This window comes from Oreochromis aureus, linkage group 7 (assembly GCF_013358895.1).
Source record: "Oreochromis aureus strain Israel breed Guangdong linkage group 7, ZZ_aureus, whole genome shotgun sequence".
Lineage (NCBI taxonomy): Eukaryota > Metazoa > Chordata > Actinopteri > Cichliformes > Cichlidae > Oreochromis > Oreochromis aureus.
Window position 1 is genome coordinate 21315915 of NC_052948.1, and position 22812 is coordinate 21338726.

The window sequence follows — 22812 nt, forward strand, 5'->3', positions numbered from 1 at the left end:
CACAGGTCTTTATGTTTCTCCAAGCAGAAATCTCAATAAACTTGTAATGTAATCAGAATGTCACTGGTATTGATCAATAGGCCAATTAAACCCTAGAGATATACTGTGGCTAGGTTGTAAAAAAAAATAATTAAATAAGTAGTACATGTAATATTTATTTGTACCTTATTGTGACAAATACGTGGTGGTTTTTTACGTTCTAACAAGGCAATAAAGGTGCAAGCTTTAAACATGTCTCGCCTTTTCAAGTGTAAAGACAATAAAGTTTCAGAGAGACAAAAAAGGGGAACAAACAAACAAAAGCAAAATCAAAGCTCGAACTTAACAAGTGACCCGTTAAAACTGTGCAATCTGTTCTGCTCCAGGTGAGGATTCTGGCAGCTTCAGTTTCACAGTGACAGACGGCGAGCACACGTCTCCTCTCTACAAATTTGTCGTCACAGCCAGGCCACGCACCATCACCATGGTAACACAGGCGAACCTCATGGTATTTCCAGGTAAGATGCCAAAAAAAAAAAACCCTTCTGAAGATGACAGTGATAGAAAGATAACCATGATGATGAATGCGCAGTCACGCACAGAGTATAGTTATTACGACGATAACATTTATTTTAAGAACTGGTTGTTAGTCAGGCTTATAACACACAGAATAAAAGTGTGTGCAGGATGTTCCTAGAAAACAACTTGTTTTTAAAAAAAAAAATTTTAGGTGTCAATTATGAACTTTGAAAGCGTGGAGGTGTAATCTACCTGACCTTTCTTACTTTTTTCATATTTTGCTGTTTGGGATGCTTCTGGGCTTACAGTCTTTAGGAAGTGTGTGGGTGGGTGTGTATCCCTCAGCCAATAACAGCTTGCTGGGTCCATGCTATCTCTATTTCCTTTGCCTCCCTGTCTGTGTTAAATTCATTTTACATCATGGGCCACATATGATTGATCTTAAGTGGATCAAGCCAGTGAAACAGCCCTTTCTGTCAGTATAAAGAAGTTCATCAGTGCATTTAATCCGTGAGACACTGCAGTTTCAACAATACAGTTTACAGTTTTTATACATGACAAAGAAATGCTGCTGTAGTCGACTATTTGTGCTCAAATCGTAAGAAATAAAGTTGTCGATTGTTCAATAGCAGACTGAAAAAACAGGAACATTTCTGTCATGGCATTGTTTTTTTTGTTACTTAATTACTTTAGTGTAGTATGAATCGCTTGGCTCTAAAACATCTGAAAATACAGTTAAATGTATGCCCTCTTTCACATTTTCCACATTCGTCCAGTGGGCCTTATTGGAGTCTTTGCCGAGCCGATTCTGGCCCCCGGGCCTCATGTTTGACACCCCTTCTATAAGGTCTGTTTTTAACCAACAACAGACTGAGCTGCACACATACACAGAGCAGAGAGGCTACAGGAGTAGTCATGACGATTTGTGAACATTCAAATCCAGAAATGTAGCACCTTTCGCCTTTATTGGGCAGGGATAGCTCAGTAGGTAGGGTGGTGGCCCCATGATCGGAAGGTCGGGGGTTCAAATCCATTGAACGGCTACCCTGAGGTACCCCTGAGCAAGGTGCTGTCCCTACACACTGCTGCCCACTGCTTTACAGAGTGAATGGGTTAAATGCAGAGAGGAATTTCCCCAAGGGGATCAATAAAGTATACATTATTATTATTTATTTGTGCTTGTGAGCAGATGAAACATGATGATAATGTATTTAAAACGTGGCTCCATCTGACACATTTCATGGTCTCCGCATCAGGAAGCTTATCTGCCCTACGCGTGAGTTAAAGTAACCTCTAAAGTTTGAGGCTTTAATTTTACAAGCTAAACTAGACTGCCAAGAGGCCACATTCAGCAGAGTCATCAGCACTCATCAGAGGACCGCCTGTCTATGTGTGTGTGTTTGTCTTCTCACAGGAACAAGGCAGCCCATCACAAGCGCCAATCTGGGGGCTGTAACTAGTGGGGATGGAAATGAGATAAGCTACTCACTTATCCGCCCGCCTCGTTTGGGAAGACTCATCCTGGCCAATGACAGGAACCAGTACGAGGAAATTAGTCAATTCTCACTATCACAGGTGATTGCTTTTTCTGCGGGAGCTGCGAAATATGGATTTCTGGCATATGTTTCCTTTAGGAGACATTTAACAAGTTTTCTTTTCTCTTCATCAGAAGTTGTAAATGATTTTATGTTAGCAGGGAGATGGTATATAGATCGACACAATAAACCATGACATGAAATTGAAACAAAAATGTACGTTAGAAAATTGCAGGAAAAGATCCTTTAATGTTAGCTCCTTTTATAATTACTTTTAGGGTTTCGGGGTTCAGTGAAAATATGTATTTTTGTTCTTTTTTCCAGAGTAAATCCTCTTTACTTTGAGATTTAACGTCACTATTAATAGCAGGTCCGTGTGTCTAAGAAGTGACAGCTGTAAAAGGCACGTCACTCATCTGTTGCACAGACCATCAAGCGCACATGGGAGATATAAGACATAAAATTGCTTCCATGCGTGTAAGACAGCTAATCCTATCAGCACAAGCTGGCAGCACAGGATCAACTTGTGCTGTTTTATGTACAGTTTTATTTCCTCTGCATACGGCCATACCTTTTTTGACATGATAGAAAATGTCTTCTTGCTGTAGCAAATGTCCTCACACAATCAATAGTGCTGATTTTTTGGTGTTGTTTTTGTTTTCTGAAAACCAGCCTCTTGTACAGCCCTCTGATTACTGGCACTAAACGTTTCAGTTTGTACTTTGGCTCCAAGGAGCAAATTAGTGGTGTGGTTGCTGTTAACCAAGCAACAATGCTGTCCAGTTTTAGCAAATGTTCAAACAAGATTTGAGAACACCTCTTCTGCCACACCAGCCCTCTGTCCTCCTTCGCTCCATCCATGAATGGTGTCCTTCTTTTCCTCCTGTCTGTTCAACATCTTTTGTCTAGTAAATCTACTCTCCCTCCTCTGCACCTCGGGATTCCCAATCTAACCTTATCTCCAAAGGTTTATTTGGACTGTTTTGGGGAGAATTTAATAACGCTCTTCCAAAAAGTTGATTCTGTTCAACTGGACGTAGCATTTAATAATGCTCTTTTTAGATATTTATGAATGAATATGAAGATAACTTTGCAATCCACATTCCTTTCTCTCATCCTACGTTCCCTATCAGCGTCTTCACAGATCCAGATAGGGAATGATTTGTAAATGTATATGTATTTTTTGTAAAATTAATTGTAATCTACTACTTCAATAGGAAGCATATTTATGATGATAGCAATAACTGTATATTCAGAACTTGAATGAGTCATGAAAGTCATGAATGATGTGCTTTACTGTCTGATGCTGTCTAAACTCCCTCTTTTGTTTGTTTCATGTTCATGTCTGTAACTGCAGTTTGTTGAATTTGAGTGTATTTTTCTTTCAAACTGACAACATATGAAGCATGAGCATTTCTTTCCCACCAGGGGGCATCATTGCTAGTGATGTCTCACTGGTATTAGGAGTTTTTGTGTTTCTTTGATATCCTTTTAATCCTTGTAATATTGTTTGAAGAGTGGGTGTGTGCAGCTTTGCTCTGCCTGCACCTTTATGACTGTTAAGTGCACATGCAATGGGCAGAGATGGAAAGGGCAGAAAGTAAGGATTTCTGAGTTTAATAAAATCTCTTTGGCTTTTTGTGGCTAAAACCAATTTGCTTTGGCAACACCCTTCATCAGGGTGGGGTTCTTGATTCCAAAGAGCTCCCCTGTTCCATAACCATGTATATGTTTATTTGTCTAGCTTTATTATTATTATATAACCAAATATTCAGATTACAAAAAAAATAAGGAATATTGAAACCTTACTGATGCTAGTTTTAGCTTTTAATGGCTTTGGTTTAGGATTATGAGGCACACAGCGTCGATAGTTTAGCAGCGCCACACGTGCAGCTGTGTTGGCAGCAGTCGGATCAAGACTATCTGTTCATTTCCATTCTTGACATCTGACCGTGCTTGGACGAGCATGAGAACAAATTCTTTCCCCGAAAACTGCTCCTTTTGGACTGTGACAGAAAATCTAACACGTCGTCAAGCCGAAAGCGTTTGATGATTTGAGTTATTCGGCAGCGTGTGTTTGCTTTTTTCCTGCATGCAGAAATTCATATGTGCGCCTTTCTGTGTTTGTGTGTGTGAGAGAGAAGAGGCAACAGTGACTTCAGGCAATCCAGCTGAGCTGAGCCAAACCACTGCTCCAAATAAAAATATCTTACTGAGCTAAAACACCAGTCTTTGCCTATAAAGTTAGTCAAGCAAACAAGTGACTGACTGCAGTGAGCCACGCATCAGATAATGAATCCTCGATATTTCTGTCAGATTCTACAAAAGTTAATTGGAATGAAATAAATAAATAAAATATCTGCTAAAATAAAACTTGCTTTGAAGTGATCACCAAATTAAGAAATGATTTTTTTATTTTATGTTATTTAAAACAACTTACCACCTTCTGTTTTCGCTTCCTCTGACGCACAGCTGGAGTCAGGAATGGTCTACTATGAGCACCAGCTACCCGAGGAACCATTCTGGGCAGTGAAGGACTCCATCGAGCTGTCGTCCCGGTCAGCATCAGACGTCCATCTCATCCTGCCCATAACCGTGTCTTATTATGCTGCTCACAGCAACATCTCCTCACAGCTGTGGAGGAACAAAGGTAAATGATGAAATGAGGAACATTTCAATTAAGTAAATTGCATGTTTTTTTACAGGCCACTCTGATAAATGAGAGCCTGCCTAAATGATCACTCTGGTACTTACCAAACGCATACATATTATAAATACATGTGCACAGATGTTAGGAAGCAGAGATGAGAGTCTGTGTCTGTGAAGCACCATTAGAAGACTCCAGCTGAAGTCATTATTCAAACAGACATTTCAAGTATTTTTCTGTTAGTTAGCCGAGTTTATCCTCACCACACATTGATGTATGCTGTAAAAGTAAAAAGGGCTACTTTGTGTGTTTGAGTGCAGAGCATTCCTGCAGCACTTTAAAATAGTTTTTGTCTTTTTTATTGTATCCTGGAGGTGGCATTTTGCAAAGTGCTGTAAGAGTCAATGAATATGTTGGTGAATACAGTGCAGTGCTGTAATTGCTGATGTCTTTAGTGAGAGCACAAAGATTCAGATAATGTGGATCAGTGATGATCTGAATGCAACTTGTCATTCTCACACTTTACATATAAATGTTTAGTGATATATTTAAAAAAAAGAGATGCTATTTCTACGGTATGTTGTTTTGTTTTTGGTTAAAAAATTCAAATCAAAACTGTGCTCAGACATTTTGGAAAAATACTCCAACTCACCCAGCAACCATGCATTTGTTACTGAGTATGGAAGCAAAAATATCTATTTCTGGTGAATGTGCTGGTGAGTTGCAGCTTGTTCTTCATTTTAGATTCTCTTCCTTATTCTTTACAGTAATTTACTGTTAAGAGTCTGAAGTCACAAAGGGACCTGTCAGCCCTACTTCTGTTGCTGCCAAAACAACAAGCCCCCTGCTCCATCTGTCTCTCCAAATGTACTCCAGATTCAATCTCCTGCATAATTAAATATCAACAGGAGACAGACAAAAATAAATAGTAGGTATCTTTGGGGGAAAAAACAACTGGATTAAATTTAACATTTCTCTTCGTGTGTGTTTCGTCTGCTTAGGTCTGGATATTGTGCAGGGCCACAGAAAAACCATCGATGATTCAATTCTTGATGCCTCCAACCTTCTGGCTAGCCTACCGGAAGAAAACCGAGGCGAGGTGGATGTCATTTTTGAAATTAAGCGTTTCCCCGGTCGTGGTCGTATCATGCTGGATGGTCAGGACCTGCCCCGTAATACCCCGTCCTTCATGCAAGAAGATGTCATTCAAGGAAAGGTGGAGTATGTCCATGATGATTCGGCGGACTCGTCTGACAGCTTTGCTTTCAGAGCCCGTCTTAAGTCTGAGGGCCGTGGTTTGGCCTCACCTGCTGAGTCTGTGGTCCTGGAGGAGGTCTTTAACATCTCAATCAAACGGAGGGGCTCTGACCCCCCTGAACTAGTCACTACAGAAACACTCTTTGAGGTTCTTCAAGGCTCCATGACCCTCTTGACCCAGAGACAACTTAACACTCATGATGAAGACAGTCCTCCAGATGAGGTGCACTTCAAGGTGACCAAAGCACCTAGCAATGGTCGACTAGTTGACTCAGGCACAATGGAGGCAATCTCTGAATTCACACAAGAGATGGTCAATCGTGGAGAGGTGGGCTTCTACAGTGACAACAGTCTTGTCGATAGCGTCATGGAATTCGTAGTATCAGATGGAGAACACCAAACCGAAGCATACATGCTACACATTGTCGTACTGGCCCACACCCTGCTTCTTGACATAGCCCCTGAGATCAAGGTGAAGCAGGGCAACGATGAGACCCTAGTGACCGAAGAGATGTTGAAGGTCAGCACTGGTGGCCCTATTGAGGAGGACATCCTTTATAAAATCACAAGTGCTCCCAAGTACGCCGCTGTCATGGTAGACCGGCAGCCTACATCTGCTTTTACCCAGAAACTGATTAAAGAAGGCCGAGTCAGTGTCCGCTTTGTCAAGTCCACTTCGCCCCGAGACAGTGTTTCATTTACAGCCCGCAGCCGGGCTGCTAACATTTCCTCTGTCCTCAACATCACTGTGCAGCCTCTGGCCAACATTGCTCGGGATCCTCTCTTACCCCAGGGTGCGCTTGTCCAACTGGATAAAAAGCTTCTAGATGCAACTCCCCTCGCCAACAAGACCAAAGTTACCCCAACGTTCACTGTCATCCAGCAACCAAAAGGTGCTCGGTTTGTAAAGTCTGGAGGCCCAAACGCAGGTGACTCAGTGAGGTCGTTCAGCCAAAAGGACCTGGATGAGGGTCGTGTAGCTATGGAAGTCTTAAATGGCTCTTCTGGATCACACAGTGGTGCCACTCAGGATGAGGCTCGCTTCCTGCTCAAAGCTCACGGGGTCCCTCCTGCAGAATGTGTGCTTTCCTTCCAAACCGGTCCCTACAATGCCTCTGGAATTTACCCTGTCACTCTGTTGAGGATTCCCTCCAAAGACGTTGATCATCTTCCTGGGTTCCCTCAAGTCACTCCAGTTAGCCCTCTCTGGCCCCACGGAGATGCCACTACAGCTTCTGGGTCTGGTTCATATGGAAGACCACAAGCTGCCAAGCGCAGTAACATCTGGCCTATTATCATCCCTATCATGGTAATCCTCATTCTCTTGCTACTGGCGGCTGTCTTGGCCTACTATCTGATTCGCAAAAACAAGACGGGCAAGCACAATGTCCAGACGGCAGCGTCCAAGCCCAAAAACGGCGAGGTGGCCACCACAGAGACCTTTCGCAAAACTGACCCAGCCAATAACATCCCAATGTCCAAGATGGACTCCAAAGACGCAGACCCTGAGCTGTTGCAGCACTGTCGGACAACAAACCCGGCCTTGAAAAAGAACCAGTACTGGGTCTGAAACACTCTGAGATCGGACACAGAGGGAGTGTTGGGAAGTCTCCTCAAATCATTCCTCTCAGTATTAAAAGACCTCTTTCCACAGCAGTTTATACGAGGCTAATTTTGTTTAAGCCCTTTACTCAACTCAGCATAACTCTGGACAGATTCTCAGGCAATGAAACACTGAATACTTATTGGCAAAGAAAGAGGCAGTTTCATATCTACAGAGGCTCAGGCCATGTCTATTTATTTTAGTTTTATCATTCCTCTTTGTCACAGATCGCACGTTAAGACATAAACATGCCGAATGTTTGCAAAGAAGTATTTAGGTTGTGCTCTGTCTGTGTATTCCATATTTATCGTAAGCTGACATTATTCAGTGAGCGGTTAGAAATTTTCAAGTCCCGGATTTGGTCAGATTTCTTTTCTTGGTTCAGGAAAGCTAAACATGTTAGGTGATGAATATGAAATGAAATCTAATATTTTCAAGAAGATGGAAAACTGCCTCTTTGTTTTAATTGTTTAAAGGTCTTTGCGTCTCAGGGCTAAATCTAGTTTAAAGGCCAATATGCCTTCATTCACTTGCTTACTGAAAAAGACAGATAAGAAGACTGATACCGTTTCGCTACATCGCATGTCAACGATCAAAGCATGAACTAAAGCTAAAGTCTCGAGTTTCATCTCATTTTTAGTCTTTATGCTAAGCAAAGCTAAGCTAATGGTCTACTTGCTGTACTGAATACACAAATAAAAAAGCTGTACCAAGCTTTCCACCTAAGTGACTGAATACACGTGTTTCCCTAAAATGCAGAACTTTAATCTCATCGTGATTTGATTTGACTTTAATTTTACAGAGAAAAGACGCTTATTTAAAAGGCGTTTATAATCAAACCCTTGTTGTGACAGCGTGCGCAAAATTAACTGGATTTAGCTCTGAGTCACGCCATCATCTGCCATATGTTATTGTTTCTAAATGCTTCCAAAGTACTTGTAAATATTTACTGGACTGGCACAGCACTGACCGCATAAATACACACTACACAGTCTGTAGACCGCAGGCAGGACGTTATTTCAGTGATGCTGGACTTTAAGACATCCGCACTGGCCGACAGGCGCGGGTGAGGTCATCTCAGAATGAGATGTTTCCAGTTCCTGGGTTTGCAATTAGGAAACGAATAAAATATTGATGATAATAATAATTGGTACTGTACTGGGATGTGAATAATAAATATAACGATCCACTTGTTAGGTTATGTTGATTAAAGAGGTAACTGACAGGAGGTCTTTGGAAGCTAGTTTTGCTTTTAAGCGTTCCATATGTAAGCGGAATATGTAGAAGGTCGTGTGTTAAGAAGTTATTTTCAACCTTTATCTATAAATATATATATATATGCTAAAACTAAGAGGAGTGCTACTGTAAATTGGAAACTTCTTTTTAATGTGCATTTTTTCTCACTCTGAGCTGTGACGCTTATATTTTTTAAGTTAAATGAAGCACAGCAAGGGGAAGTGAAAGTGCCTAATAAAAAATACTGGATAAAAATTTTCCACTAAAAAAGGAGAAAAAAAAAAGACTTAAACAACTTATTTTCTTAAAACTGTTTGATTATTTGCTGTACATTTTTCCTCATGCTGTGTACCAATGACAGCTTTGTTTTTCTAGTCATATACTGAATATACAGTGGAGTATTCTTCTTCTATTGATCTTCTATTTTTGTAGCGTACTGAGTAAATGAAAAGTTAGTTTCCCTCCTGCAGCATCTTTTCCTATTTTATGTGTAAATATTGTGATTTAGAGTACGGTTTTGGGCCCAATTAACATTTTGAAATCTAAACCCGTGAACCACTTTATTTACACTGCGAGATTTATTCCAGTCCAGTAAAAGACTTCAGCCTTTGATTCTTTTACACTTTTACAAAGCTCACACACACATACTTTGGGGTGATGTACGTCCCATGCTTTCAAAATACTTTGAGGTCAAAAAACACTGAAAAAAATAGGCACAGCTGTTGCAATGGGATGGATAGATTTCACAGATATAACCAATAAAGTGGCAAGGGGAGAGTGTATATCATGTTTTGCATCATAAGGTATTCTGTATGTACATGTAACTGCATTCAGCTAGACTGAAATGATATAGATATGGCGTGTGCGTGTGTGTGTGCGTGCGTGTGTGTGTGTTTGTGCAGGTGCCCCTCACTTCTCTGTTTCCTGCTTACTGCAGGTTTCATCACCACCTCCTCTCCTCATTCATTATTTATTATTTCTGTCATTCCCCACGCATCAATTCATATTCAGGCTATGTGTATTTTGTCAGAGATGAAACTTATCTGTAAACTGCAGGTGCCTTCACGAAAATAAATAGCGCTATTAGGAGAAAACTTGTTTCTGGAACAGTAGAAATGTACTTTAAAGCCTCAGTATGTCTCGGACTTTGTTCTCAGTACTAATGGAAATAAAATGTTTGCGCAAAAAAACCTGTGTTCATTATTCTGTCTGACTTTTAGAACTGCCAAACTACAGTTACCAGTAACCCCACTTCTTACATGCTTTAGTTAATATTTAGTTAACTTTAATATTAAGTTAATGTTAATTACACTCTTGATCACTGGGCTCTAAGCTGAACCATAAAGCAAGACTATAAACATAAATGTTTATGACAGATGTTTCTGCATTTCTGAAGTGAGCCGTTTAAATTTCATTTTGGCCAACCAGACTCTGCTGGATGCTGGAATAGAGGAAGTCTGCACTTTCCCACTAAGTAGTTTGCCAGTTAAAAATGTGAAATCAAATAATCCTGCGTTGCTGCTCTTGTGCCTGTTTTGATATTTACAGGCATAAACAAAGTGATTTCTACATTGAGACTTGATTTTTAACGAGATTACCCCAGGGAGAAATTCCTTGACTGATGCCTTTTATGTTGTTGTGATTTGGCCCATATACATAAAATTGAATTGAAATGTTTCCTTTTTTGGCCACCAGGCGGCGTTAGGGTGCAGGTGGCCAGTGTGGAGGGCTGAAGCGTTCTTGAATTTGTGAGCTCACATTTAAAAGCTCACTCTGTCTCCATCCGTCACTCTTTCCAGTGAATGGCCTTTGCCTTCATGCTTTCTCCGAGCTCCTTACATTTCGTGTGCTCTACTGTCTTCTCCCGGCTTCTCATTGGTCCGCTGCAGCTCGGATTCGAGCCCTCGTCACGCAGGTTTCATAAGCTACCTGGCACAGCTGTTCCTCCACGTGTGTGCTTAGGTCATAACTCAGAGGAGCGCCGCGCATGACAGGTCGTGCGCTCTTGCAAGATAAATGTATTTTTTAAAAGAATACAGAAAAAAATGAGGACTGCTAAAGAACTTCCCCAAAACTGAAAGCAGTTTAGAAAACAAACTGGAAGAAACTGAAAATGAAATGATGAAAAGGAATCTGGATCGGTTTGTGTGTCGAGCCAAACCCTAAGTTCAAACTGAAACCCCCAGTTTGGGGGGGGAATTAAGCAAAGCATGAATAAGTTTGAGAGTTTTTCAGGTTAACACCCTGATGTGCTGCCCTGTAGTGTTGATAACAAACTTGTTGGAGAAGGAATTTTAGTTCTGGCACCAAAAAGGTTGCGGTGTTGTAGATCTCAGTACTGCTGCCAAACATGCAAACCCTCTTTGTGGGAGAAATCATTTCCTTCTCCTGATGCTAAGTGGACACCACCCACAGATCTGATTGTATCTCAGCAGAGGCTGTTTCTCTGTAACCACGGGATCCTCTCTTCCTGCTTCACAATCTTTATCTTAACCTAAAGACGTTTCTTAAAGCAGGACTCCTTTTTTTTAGGTCTTGGCCAGGTTGAAGAAAGTGGTTGGTGCTTGGTTTGGAACAAGCTGGCTCCTCCTCCCTCCCAAAAGTCCAACAAGAATGAAAACACATGAAGGAGGGAGGAAGGCGTTACCATTCTTGAGATACCATTAAAAAAAAAGAAAAGAAAAGAAATGCTTGAAGTTTAACTGCGATTTCACGGGGCTAGAAAAAGTGACACATCAGATTTTTGTTTTGCATGCAGAGTTAGAGAACAAGCACACACACACACACACACACACACCCTTGTCCTGCAGTCAAAGTTGCCAAATCAGGAAAACATGCAAAGACATGCACTTGAATTTTTGACAAAAATGCTTGTTTGTCTTTTAAGGAGAAAAGGAGAAATGATCCCTCCTTGTCTGTCCAAAACTTGACCAGTCTTTTATAAAAAAACTTGTTGATAAAATGAATTTATAATGAAAGTTTCAACTAGTTAAGTCAGCGTCATTTCCAGCCTCTTTGAGTTTAACAGCATAACATGGTGTGTTAACCTTCAATAAGAGACTGAGTTGGACTGTGTTGACATTGGCTTTAGCTCTTATACGCGGGCTCTGAGTCACTTTGTTTGCTTTGGATTTTATTCAGGTTACAATATCTACAGACTCCAGCAGTTGTCGACACACAGCAAAGAGCACACAACAATGGAACTTGCCTAAACTGGATGGTAGTGCTGTGTGGTAATGCTCATTCTGGTATCAATCTGATACCAAGGAATACAGAGCCAGTGTTGCCGACACTTCTAACCTATAAAGACAGCTTATATAGGGGCGAGCAGCGTGTCATGATTTATGAGATGAATCCTCATTCATCCGAAAATTCTGAACACATTTCACTGACCAATAAATCATTTTCATTTCTACAATAATTACTTAGTAAAACAAAACACACCTTTCAGCTTTTAATGAAGTTTTAGGAGACCTGGAATGTAAATGTGCAGAAGCTGATTTGGGTCAGTCAACACAAAAAGGTCCGGATATTTTTCATAGTTCATGTTTGAGGTATACTTCTTCATTTCCAAAAGAATAACAATAATTAACACAGTTCAGTGGGCTATGTAGTGAACTTAATCTGTAGATACTATAACGTATTGACCCTCTTGCACCAGTATAGATCCGATACCAATACCAGCATTCAGTGTCGATACTGAATGCCTTTCAGGGCGTGCTGTTCCCACCTTCCCATGACATCTCCCACTCCAGTGCTGAAAGTTGTGACCCACGTCGGCCTTTGAAGAGGTCAAACTTCCAGCAGCGATTACAGTACAAAGAACAGCTTCATCCACCAACACATTTCAGCTCGCCAAACTCCAAGTTCTGTACTTTTACTGACCCTAAGCGGGGACTGTTTAAGGTCATTAGAACCTAATTTAGACACTAGCACATGGAACTGGTAGTCACTGAGTTATTGCAAAGATTCAAACTGCTTTGGGAGTTTCTGCAGCACTGATGCAGTTGTAAACACTTATAAATGCCAAAAGTGTCATATTTTGATTTATTGCTTATTTATCTCTCCTGGAATGATAATGATAAATGGACAGAATGAACTGCATGCATGCAGCACTAAAATAAATGATACTCAATACTAGAGATGGCACGATACCACTTTTTTATGTCCGATACCGATATCATAAATTTGGATATCTGCCGATACCGATATGAATCCAATATAGTGTGTTTTTTAATCAATAAAACTGTTTTTTTAAATATCTTGCTGCTGTTTGTATAAGTTCATACTCAAGTTAAAAAACAAAACAAAACACTAAAGCTATTCTGTTATACCTGTATGCAAAAAATACACTGCACCTAAAATATTTCATAGTTCAGCAACACTGATCAATCTAATAAACTTAAACCTACTCCATCCTCCCTATTCTGATATTTGAAAGAGTAAGCAACCTAACCAATAGGGTTCTAAAACTCCAAGCAAAAATAAATAAATAAATAAAAAATGGGGAACCACCCACCCTCCACCTTAATAGTTACTATATACACTAATGGACTTCTATACATTTTACATCAGATTAAAACTTTGGATGTAAGATTAGGATAATTATTTATTAAAAGCTAGACATTTTAAATGAGAATAAGAAAGAAACGTATGTCTTTGTGCCCCCTTTTCCCTGTTTATGCCCTATTGGCCCCCCTGGCTAAACTTTGCTAGATCCGCCCCTGCACAGTTACCAGCTGTCAGCTACGTAGAAAAGGATCCTGGTCTAGAAAGTAATATTAAATCAATTCTAACAACAGCTTATCAAGCTTAAAGGTGCTGCTGTTGTTCAGCCGCTGGTTTCCTCTTTCTGGTGTAAAGTGGGCCAAAAACAAAGAAGAGAGACTGACTCGAGACAGAAAAGCCGATCAGCTGATTATTGATCAGTTTCATGATTGAAGTAGCAGCAGGAGAGGGAGAGAGAGAGGCAGTCGCTCCATATATTGGTTGTTAAGATTAACGTGGGAATGCTTTACAAACATTCAGAGATGAACTTACACACTTGCTTTACTTCTCTCTGGGATAACTTCCTAGAGATGAAATGCCGGATTGCTAGCGAGGCTACAAATACACACAGCCGCTCTATCACGTGAGCACACTGCTCCAACTTGCTACGGTTATGAGCCGAGTTACGCCGTGTTGCAAGTTTTTTGAGGTGCTTTTTTGATATTTAATGGATCGGATTACATTTTTTATTTCCCTCCGATATCCGATCCAGTAATTTACGTCAGTATCGGACCGATACCGATACGTAATATCGGATCGGTCCATCTCTACTCAATACATGTGTCCGTATTGTAAAAGTATCGCCTAAGATTCAGTCTGAACACACAAACAGCAACTCTGCACTTGCCCACAGCTGTCAGAGGAGGTTTTGAGGTGGTCCCCATGGGCCACGTGTATGGCCGGTACATGCTGGGCCGGGGCCAGAGGAGTGAAACACAACCCTGTTGTAGCAGTTGGTGCTGAGAGTAGAAAGGCCTTTCATTCACACACAAACAGCTGGTAGATAACAGATGATAGTTTTATGTTGCTTAGTGCTGCCCAGTGTGTGACAAGAAACAGTGCGGATGATATCAATTAGAAATTGGCACTCATTCTGCTATGTTGATAATTCCCTAAAGTTTTAGCCACAGCCTGCTCTGTTAATTATATAGGGGGGAGACCGGGGATAGTTGTAACATTTTTGACATTTCTGTCTGTAAATTGGAGCTCTTTTAAGGTAGTGCATTCAAAATGTAATGCAAAGTATTTACATGTCTCGGCTATTAAATAGTGCAGCTATTTTCTCTGCAGCACAATTACCCATTGCATGGTATGGTCTCAAACACAAAGAGTGAAATGTTACAATTAACCCCATAGTCTGGGTTAGTTGTAACATATCCTGGGGTGAAATGTAACACAATGAAATAAGGGTACTGACAAAACATTAACATGTAATCTTTTTTATTCAAGACATGAATGCACTTAGAGCCATTTATGTAGCTATGTGTGTGTGTGTGTGTGTGTGTGTGTGTGTGTGTGTGTGTGTGTGTGTGTGTGTGTGTGTGTGTGTGTGTGACAGAATGCAGAACTCTAGCTATTGAACATATTCCAACCCCCCCAAAAAAGACAAATTATGGAATTTTCTGCAACTAAATATTTCATTAATTTTGGTTGGTCTTCCTTGAGTTTGGCCTCATTGGCTCAGTGGGCATTATAACCTACAACTCTTGCAACAACTTTGGAACATAACAGTGAATCTGAAAAAATGTAGTTGTTCACCAGCATCGCAATTCCATTACTTTTTATCATGGCTTACCTTGGTGTGGTTTGCAAAGTGCTTCAGAAAGATGAGGAAATCTGTTTCTTGCACCCATCCTGATTTATTTCCACTACCAATACTTCCTACTGGTCCATCTCTGACACAGTGGTCTGCATAATGTATGTGTGGGAACACAAACAGTGGAGGAATTGTGTTGCCAATGGCATTAACCGCATATACAAAGGTGACCAGTGAACCTCTCTCTGCTGATGTCGTTGCCCCAACTTGTTTAATATAAGTTAAAGTAATAGTGTGGCAAGTTGTAACATCTGCATTATTGTTACAACTAACCCAGACTGTTGCTGTTACAACTGACCCAGACTCCTATAGCCATGAACTAGTTAACATTACAGCCAACGGCTAAAACATTAGCACTAAAGACCTACACAGAATATATCCCCATAGACATACAAATAACATAATTTAAGTTTGATGAGTTTAACTGCAAAGCAGATAATGCTATTAGAAATTGAAATAAAGTAGAAAAACTTACTTTTGGCATACAAATTACTTTTTTTCGTGTTAAATTGTCTGTGTTTGACAAAATGTGCTGATTTTTCACATGTGATAGCAAAACTGAATTGGGCATGCACAGGATGAATCACATCATTTGAAAATTAGCCCTGATTGGAGAAATTGAAAGTGTTACAACTGACCCACGTTACAACTATCCCCGGTCTCCCCTACTTATTATTTATTTTATTAGTTGTGGTTTATTTATCCGGATTTAATAAAAATTACTGACGTTAGAATCTCTATTTCAAGAGAGACGTGCCCAAGAAAACATGCAAAGGTTAGATTTTGGAGATAGTAACAGATTTAATATTGTGTTCAAAAATAGTAAAGGAACGCTTTTAATCACAGTAAAGCATCAAATCACTTTAACTTCTGTGATATTGATCTGGTTAGTTAAAATTCAGAATGGGTGAACTAGAGGGGCAGCAGTGAAACAAGCCCCAAAACAGGAATGACATTTTCATCTTCATGCTCATCTTTTCTGTCTCTTTTTCACTGGTTTTGCATTTACCAAGTGTCGGTGTCACTACCGGTAGCGTGAGATAATACCTGAACCCTACTGAGGTTACACGGGTAGTCCAAATCCTCCAGGATGACACATCAATACATGCCATTGCCAGAAGGTTTGCTGTGTCTCCCAGCACAGTAGCACAGCACAGGAGATTCCAGGAGACAGGCAATTATGCCAGTAGAGCTGGAGAGGGCTGTAGAAGGTCTTTAACCCATCAGCAGGACCGGCATCTCTTCCTTTTTGCAAGGACAAACACTGGCATTGACATTTCCCAAAGAATACCATAATTGGCAAGTTCACCACTAGTTCCCTGTGCTTTTCATGGATGAGGGCAGGCTCATGCTGAGCACATGAGACAGATTTGCATGTGTCAGGAGAAGCTGGAGAACATTATGTTGCCTGGAACATCGTTCATGAACACCAGTTTGGTGGTTTGGGGAGGCTTTTCCATGCAGGGCCACACAGACCTCCACAGGCTAGGCAACAACACCCTTCCTGCTATAAGGTATCGGGATGAAATCCTTGGACTCACTGTCAAAATTAATGAATTTGGGAATAACTTGGAACAACTCATTGGATATCTTTTTAGCTCCAAGACGTTAGCAGTTAGCTTATTGGATATAATGTAGTTAATAAGTTATTAACAGGGAGGACAACCCACTCTATATTACAAACATGTTTTTAGCAACTGACCTCCAGTCTTTTCTAATCCCGTACAGTTCATTCCTCAGCTGACTACACAGCCCCACCAGCAGGGCAGCTTCCCTCTGAAGTCACTCAAATGGCTTCTCTGGTTCATGGCCTGACCAGAAAAACAGATGATTCCTCCAAGCCGGCACTGAGCAAGTACCCTGGCCTGTGAGAAAAGCACTGTGGTCGTCCTGCTTTGTTACTCCCTTTGGCTGGAACACTATTGTCATGGAAATCTCTGTTTTGTTTGTGTGTGAGAATGTGCGCATGTGTGTGTAATACCCCACAGTGGAGTGGGATAGACTACAGAGAGCTGCAACCAAGCCTCCTTTTATCTTCAGTCCACCTCACCTCGTTGTCCCACCCCAGAAATCACAGAGGCCAAAACCCCAACAGGGAATCATCGGGGTGGCTCCCAGTCACTCAGGTTATCAGATTTGGGTTGTGTGATTGTTGGGGTGGGGTGGAGCTCTCCCTCCAGGGTTTATTGTGTCACTGCATGGACCAAGAAAAACAAATTGCATCATTTTAAGACACACTCATTAAAACAGTTTTGGGGGGGGTTACCTCACCGGAGAACAAAAAAAAAATTCTTTCCCTGATGTTGTTCTACAAATTTTTACAGTTTACTTCTGAGTCAAAGGTGGGTTTGTAGAAAAGAAATGTTTGGCAAACTCTTTGTGTTGATTTTGGAAATGTAACGCACCAATCTGCAACTCAACCCGAGGAAGTGCGGTCCTGAGGTGGACCTGAAGGTGCAGGAGCAGGGTGGAGGCGGAGGCCCAGACGTGGTATGCGGGACCCAAGTAAGAAGTTATTTTAAGCGAGAACCCTTCTGGAAATTCAATAGCAATGTCTGCTTCTGCTGCTGTTCATCACCAGCGTCGCTCCGCAGGCCACCACGTAACAATGTGAACCATCCAGTGGGTGGAAAAACTTTGCTCTTTAATCAAATTCCATAGCAGTCGAGAGTGTGGACTGAATATCTGTTTATCAAACAATGAGCTTTATGTTTGCAGCGAGTGCAAAATATAAAAGGTTTTCAAGCGGAGTTCTCCTGTGAAAACAGCTGTAAAATGTTTTTTAGCTCCAGCTTTGACAAGTCTGAGAACAGATCAAGTGATCATGACAGTATTGTAGGCGTGCCTTGGGAAAAAAAAAACCTTTAACAAACTTTTAAATGTGTAGCCTAGTAGCTCATGTTTTTCCCCATTTGAATGTGAGAAACGTTTACAGATAACTTTTTTTTAATGCCATTCTGTCAGATGATGTGAAACCAGTTGAAGCAAACATCGACCTTCAAGCCATATTGTGATATTCAGTAGCAAAATCCACAAAGTAATGGCTCAAAAAGAAAAAACGAAAGCTTGTGAAATTCCCTGGTCTCCTGGACTTGCAACAGAAATGGTGAAATGATTTCAATTACAGGGGGCAATCCTTGTTTCTGAGACCAAGGGTGCACTTACATCATCCACTGAAGAATAAATGCTTTTAAAAAAGTACATTTTCTTTGCGGTGTTGTTCGTGTGCAGCAGCTTTACTTGATTTAAAGAAGATCAAACATTTTTCTTGTTTGACTATGTCAAGAAAAGTCAATGACACCTATGCAGCATCCAACACTCTAATATGAATGCATACATAACAGCGCTGTCCTCGCTTCTACCGTGGTGTTGTTTTTGTTTTGGCACAGGAAAACAATGTGTTCTTTGCACAGGCCTGAATCATACTAACACATCTCCTGTGAGCTCACTTGACAGTTTAGACACCAGGAATGTGACTTGTTTACAAAGTGAGTGGGTGTTTTCATTGCTGGTGAGGAAGATTTGAGGGGATGTGGCTAATTTCTGGCACTATCTGTTCACAGTTTAGTCTCAAACCATTGAGGAATGCTTGAGTCAGAGGAGGACAAAGACAACAAAAATCACGGGCTACAAACAAGACAGGAAAACATACCTGGCATGCCTCCATGGCTGGGCAACCAGGGTAGATTTACCGTTTTTGTCTCTTTTTTTCCCCTTTTATCGTCTTCCCTTTGGTCCATTCTTAAACTCCAGCGTTTGCACAGAGCGTGAGGTTACCAGATAACCAGCCTCAGCTCATTCACTCCTGTGTTGTAGGTCACACTCTTATTGTAGACTCTTTGATAAGGCTATCTGGGATTTGTATTTTCCCACTTTGAATTTCACCTCTAAAGCGTAACTGAGAAACTTTATAAAGTCTGCCTGTTACACTGAACGGATACTGAGGGCTAGAGATCTACGGCGAACTACTGTTCAGTGTCCTGTTAAGTCCTTTGATTGTGTCACAGTAACTGAGGTCTTTTTGTTTGTTTTCTTATTCTTATTCCTTTTAAGAACTCAAAGTGGGATCACTAGTATAAACCGTTTATAGCAGCATATCTTCTCTGAAGCTGAAATTTCCCGGTTTACCACTGAGTATTGATTATGTGAATCCAGAAGGATCAGGATAAGTCTGTGATCATGTTTTGGGAATGTGATATTTATTTGTGAACATTTTATTGCATTTTCTGTCGCTATTCCTGCCCTGGGTCATGTGGTCAGCACTCTAAACATAGACCTCTAGACCAGGCTTGGCCAACTCCAGGCCTCGAGGGCCGGTGTCCTGCAGGTTTTAGATCTCACCCTGGGTCTACACACCTGAATCAAATGATCAGTTCATTACCAGGACTCTGGAGAACTTCAAGACATGTTGAGGAGGTAATTTAGCCATTCAAATCAGCTGTGATGGATCAAGGACACATCTAAAACCTGCAGGACACCGGCCCTCAAGGCCTGGGTTTGAGCACCACTGCTCTAGAACTTCCTTTCCCTGAGGCACCTCTTCCTGCTCTTCTAGGGGGACACCAAGGTGTCCCAAACCAACGAGGAGACATTATCTGTCCAGCGTATGCTCGACCTGTCCTAGGGTCTCTTCCTCAGTCGGACATGTTCGAAACATGTCACCTAGGAGACATCCAGGAGGCAGTCAGATGCCCAAACCAACTTACTTGTTTTGATGTGAAGAAGTAACAGCTCTACTCTGAGCCCGTCCCAACTGACAGAGCTCCTTAACCTAACCTAAATCTAAAGCAGAATTCAAGCAAAGTGTGTTTGCAGTCTGCTGGCTGTCCGGGGGTGGCTCATCTACCTGCAGTAAGCTCTGTTTTCAGATGCATGCAGTGCAAAGTATGTCATACAACTGGTCTCTCTGGCACTTTTGGTTGTGTTCTTGTTGGTTCGTCACCCTGCCCCGGAGAGGGCCGGTTTGCTCTTGCTTCACAACAACAGACTAGTACACTGTCCACATTACTTAAAACTATGCATCAATCTGTCTGTTAATCTCGCGCTCCCTTCTTTCCTCATTCGTAAAAATGAGCTGTGTCCTAACTGGAGGACTTCAAGGATTTAAAATTATGTGAACTCCTCCACTTGGGGCACAACTCATTCCTAATCCTAACCCATTGTGGGGTTTTCCATCAGAGAAAACTTCAGGTGGTTTTCATCCCAGCTGTTTCACACTTGCAGAGTGTGAAACAGCTGGGATGTGCAAGCGGGAGGTCATCACTCAGTGAAGCCAGCAAAAACACAGCATTTGCAAAAAGCGGGGGTGAGATCCTAAGACCCTTAAATCCAACACCCTCTGCACTTGGCAGCCCCTACAAACTCTGGCTCCGTCCACACTAATGCGTTTTCGTTTGAAAACGCATCGTTTTCTCTCCGTTTTGCCCTCCTGTCCACACTGAGACGGCGTTTTCGCTCATGGAAAACACAGCGTTTTCAAAATGCTCTCGAAAACGAATACATTTGAAAACGGTGCTTTCGCGTCACAGTGTGGACAGCAAAAACGCAGACTTTCTAAAATGATGATGCATGTTAGTCATATGATGCAGTCAAGTGACCAATTAAACTAAGATAGCGGAGGGCATTATACAGCAGTTTTGGGGGTTTTTTGCTCTCAATTTTGACAGCCCTATTAAAGATTAATATCAGTCTGTACATGCTCCAGATAGCTTTTCTTCAAATTCTTTAACTCTCACTCGCTTTTGCAACTTTATACTTTTGTGTTACTCGCAGCAACAACTCCACCTCATTGTTAGTCCATTTAAGAAACTCGGTGCTTTTCCTCAACATTTTCCGTGACGTTTCAAAGAGCCGGAAAGTAAATAAGCGGCAGACAGAAATGAGGCAGGTCGAATCTTCTTGCGTTTCACGCATGCGCAGGACTGGAACATAAGTGTTTTCAGCCGTTTCAATGTGGACGCACAACTCTGTGAAAACGACTGAAAACGCTAGTGTGGACACGGAGCGTTTTCAGACGAAGACGCCGTTTTCAAATCTATCCGGGCTGGTGTGGACGTAGCTTCAGTCTGAGCAGAATGAGTCTGGATTACTTCTGAAAATGTGAGCCAGGCTCTTCCTACACTTGTACAGGGACCACCACACACCACACCCCAAGGGATGCACTCAAGTCCTCACACACTGTTCAATATCATCTAGAGGACATTTGTGAAGCTATGGTGCAAAATGTCAAATCTCACAGCGTGAATGAGTCCTTAAAAGATTCTGGGATCCAGAACAAAAGTTCATTTAAAAATAAAGTCCCGCCTCCATTAACAACGTTCATGCCAGTTCATCCATAACGTTTTTGAGGGTTGCTTCTAGCAAACAGGCAACCAGACAAAAACCCTCCTTGGTGGAGATTAAGTCTCAGATACTAACACTCTATTGTGTTTCTTGTCCCTCAGCAATATTTAAGAAAACAGGGGGATAAAACTCATACCCAAAACTTTTTCATACCAGTTAACAAGTCCCAGTTGGATGTATTTCATTCTCAGAGTTTGTGTTCAATGATGGAGGGTTTGACTATGAAAACATTCCAGTGTTTCATTCCAACAATACATATTCACCATTAAAAACAAGCAACTGAGTAACACTCTTCCCAAAACAGTGTGGTCAATAACACTAAAGTGGAAACATCAAGCAATGAGTACTGTACATCAGAGAGCAGTGAATCACAAAGCGTGCATGTCTGTGTTGTTGGAATAAAACCTTTTAGTTACGCTTGGCTGTATCATCTCTACAGTCTAGTGTTAGTTTTTCAGTGTTGACGTGTGCTCTGTTTCTCAAACAGATTATCTGTCCCGAGACCAGCGAGGAGCAAGTTTGGTATGAGATAGCTGTGCTAAAGTGTGTGTATGGATGACTGTCACTGTTAAAATCATCATTCCAGTGCTTGTCTAAAAGATGCCTGTGGTTCTTTGTTTTGTTTTGTTTTTCATCTGACACTCAAAATGAAAGTGAAGGCAAGATTCTTAAGTGCTTTTAGCCTCAAAAATATATCTGCAGGATTTGATTCATCATTATCGATAACTGGATTTTTATTTTTATTATTATTCTCTGCAGATGGCCCCGCCCCTCCCTGAGCCTGAATCTGCTGGAGGTTTCTTTCTTTTAAAAGGGGGTTTTTCCTTCCTACTGTCGTGCTTGCTCATAGGGGGTCATATGATTGTTGGGTTTTTCTCTGTATGTATTATTGTAGGGTCTACCTTACACTATAAAGCACCTTGAGGCGACTGTTGTTGAGATTTGGTGCTTTATAAATAAAATGAATTGAATTCTTTTTTTGGCCGTTCTTAAACCTCTAGATAGCAACAAAATTTTCTGGCCTGCACTCTATTTGAAAAGAAAAAAGAAATAGCAGCTACATACAATACTCAAAGTTACAGAACTCAGTGTTACGATCAAGCACATACCATTCCGATTCAGTGCAGTCAGATCTGTTGGTACTAGCCCATTAGTTGTACAGAGATAAAGTTGCTACACTAATAATGCCTGTTGTCGTTAGGCTTATATGAGATCATTAAAAAAAAGGAATCCATGCCTCCATCCCTGCTATGGCAAGTCAGAATACTACGATGAAGGTCTCGACTGCAGTCACTTGAGCCTCACCTGCAAGCACACCTGCCTCTCATTC

General features: G+C 41.2%; 1 protein-coding gene across 2 annotated transcripts in view; it reads left to right on the forward strand.

The window, feature by feature from the left end:
• The window catches only part of cspg4 (chondroitin sulfate proteoglycan 4), a 75217-nt gene extending 65251 nt beyond the window's left edge, over positions 1 to 9966 (forward strand). For both annotated transcript variants that reach the window (XM_039615821.1, XM_039615822.1), the window contains exons 8-11: positions 366 to 497; positions 1913 to 2073; positions 4506 to 4683; positions 5682 to 9966. In XM_039615821.1, the coding sequence (XP_039471755.1) occupies positions 366 to 497; positions 1913 to 2073; positions 4506 to 4683; positions 5682 to 7507 (2297 nt within the window). In that variant the 3' untranslated portion in view covers positions 7508 to 9966. The remainder of the gene's footprint in view (positions 1 to 365; positions 498 to 1912; positions 2074 to 4505; positions 4684 to 5681) is intronic.
• The last annotated feature ends 12846 nt before the right edge of the window (positions 9967 to 22812 follow it).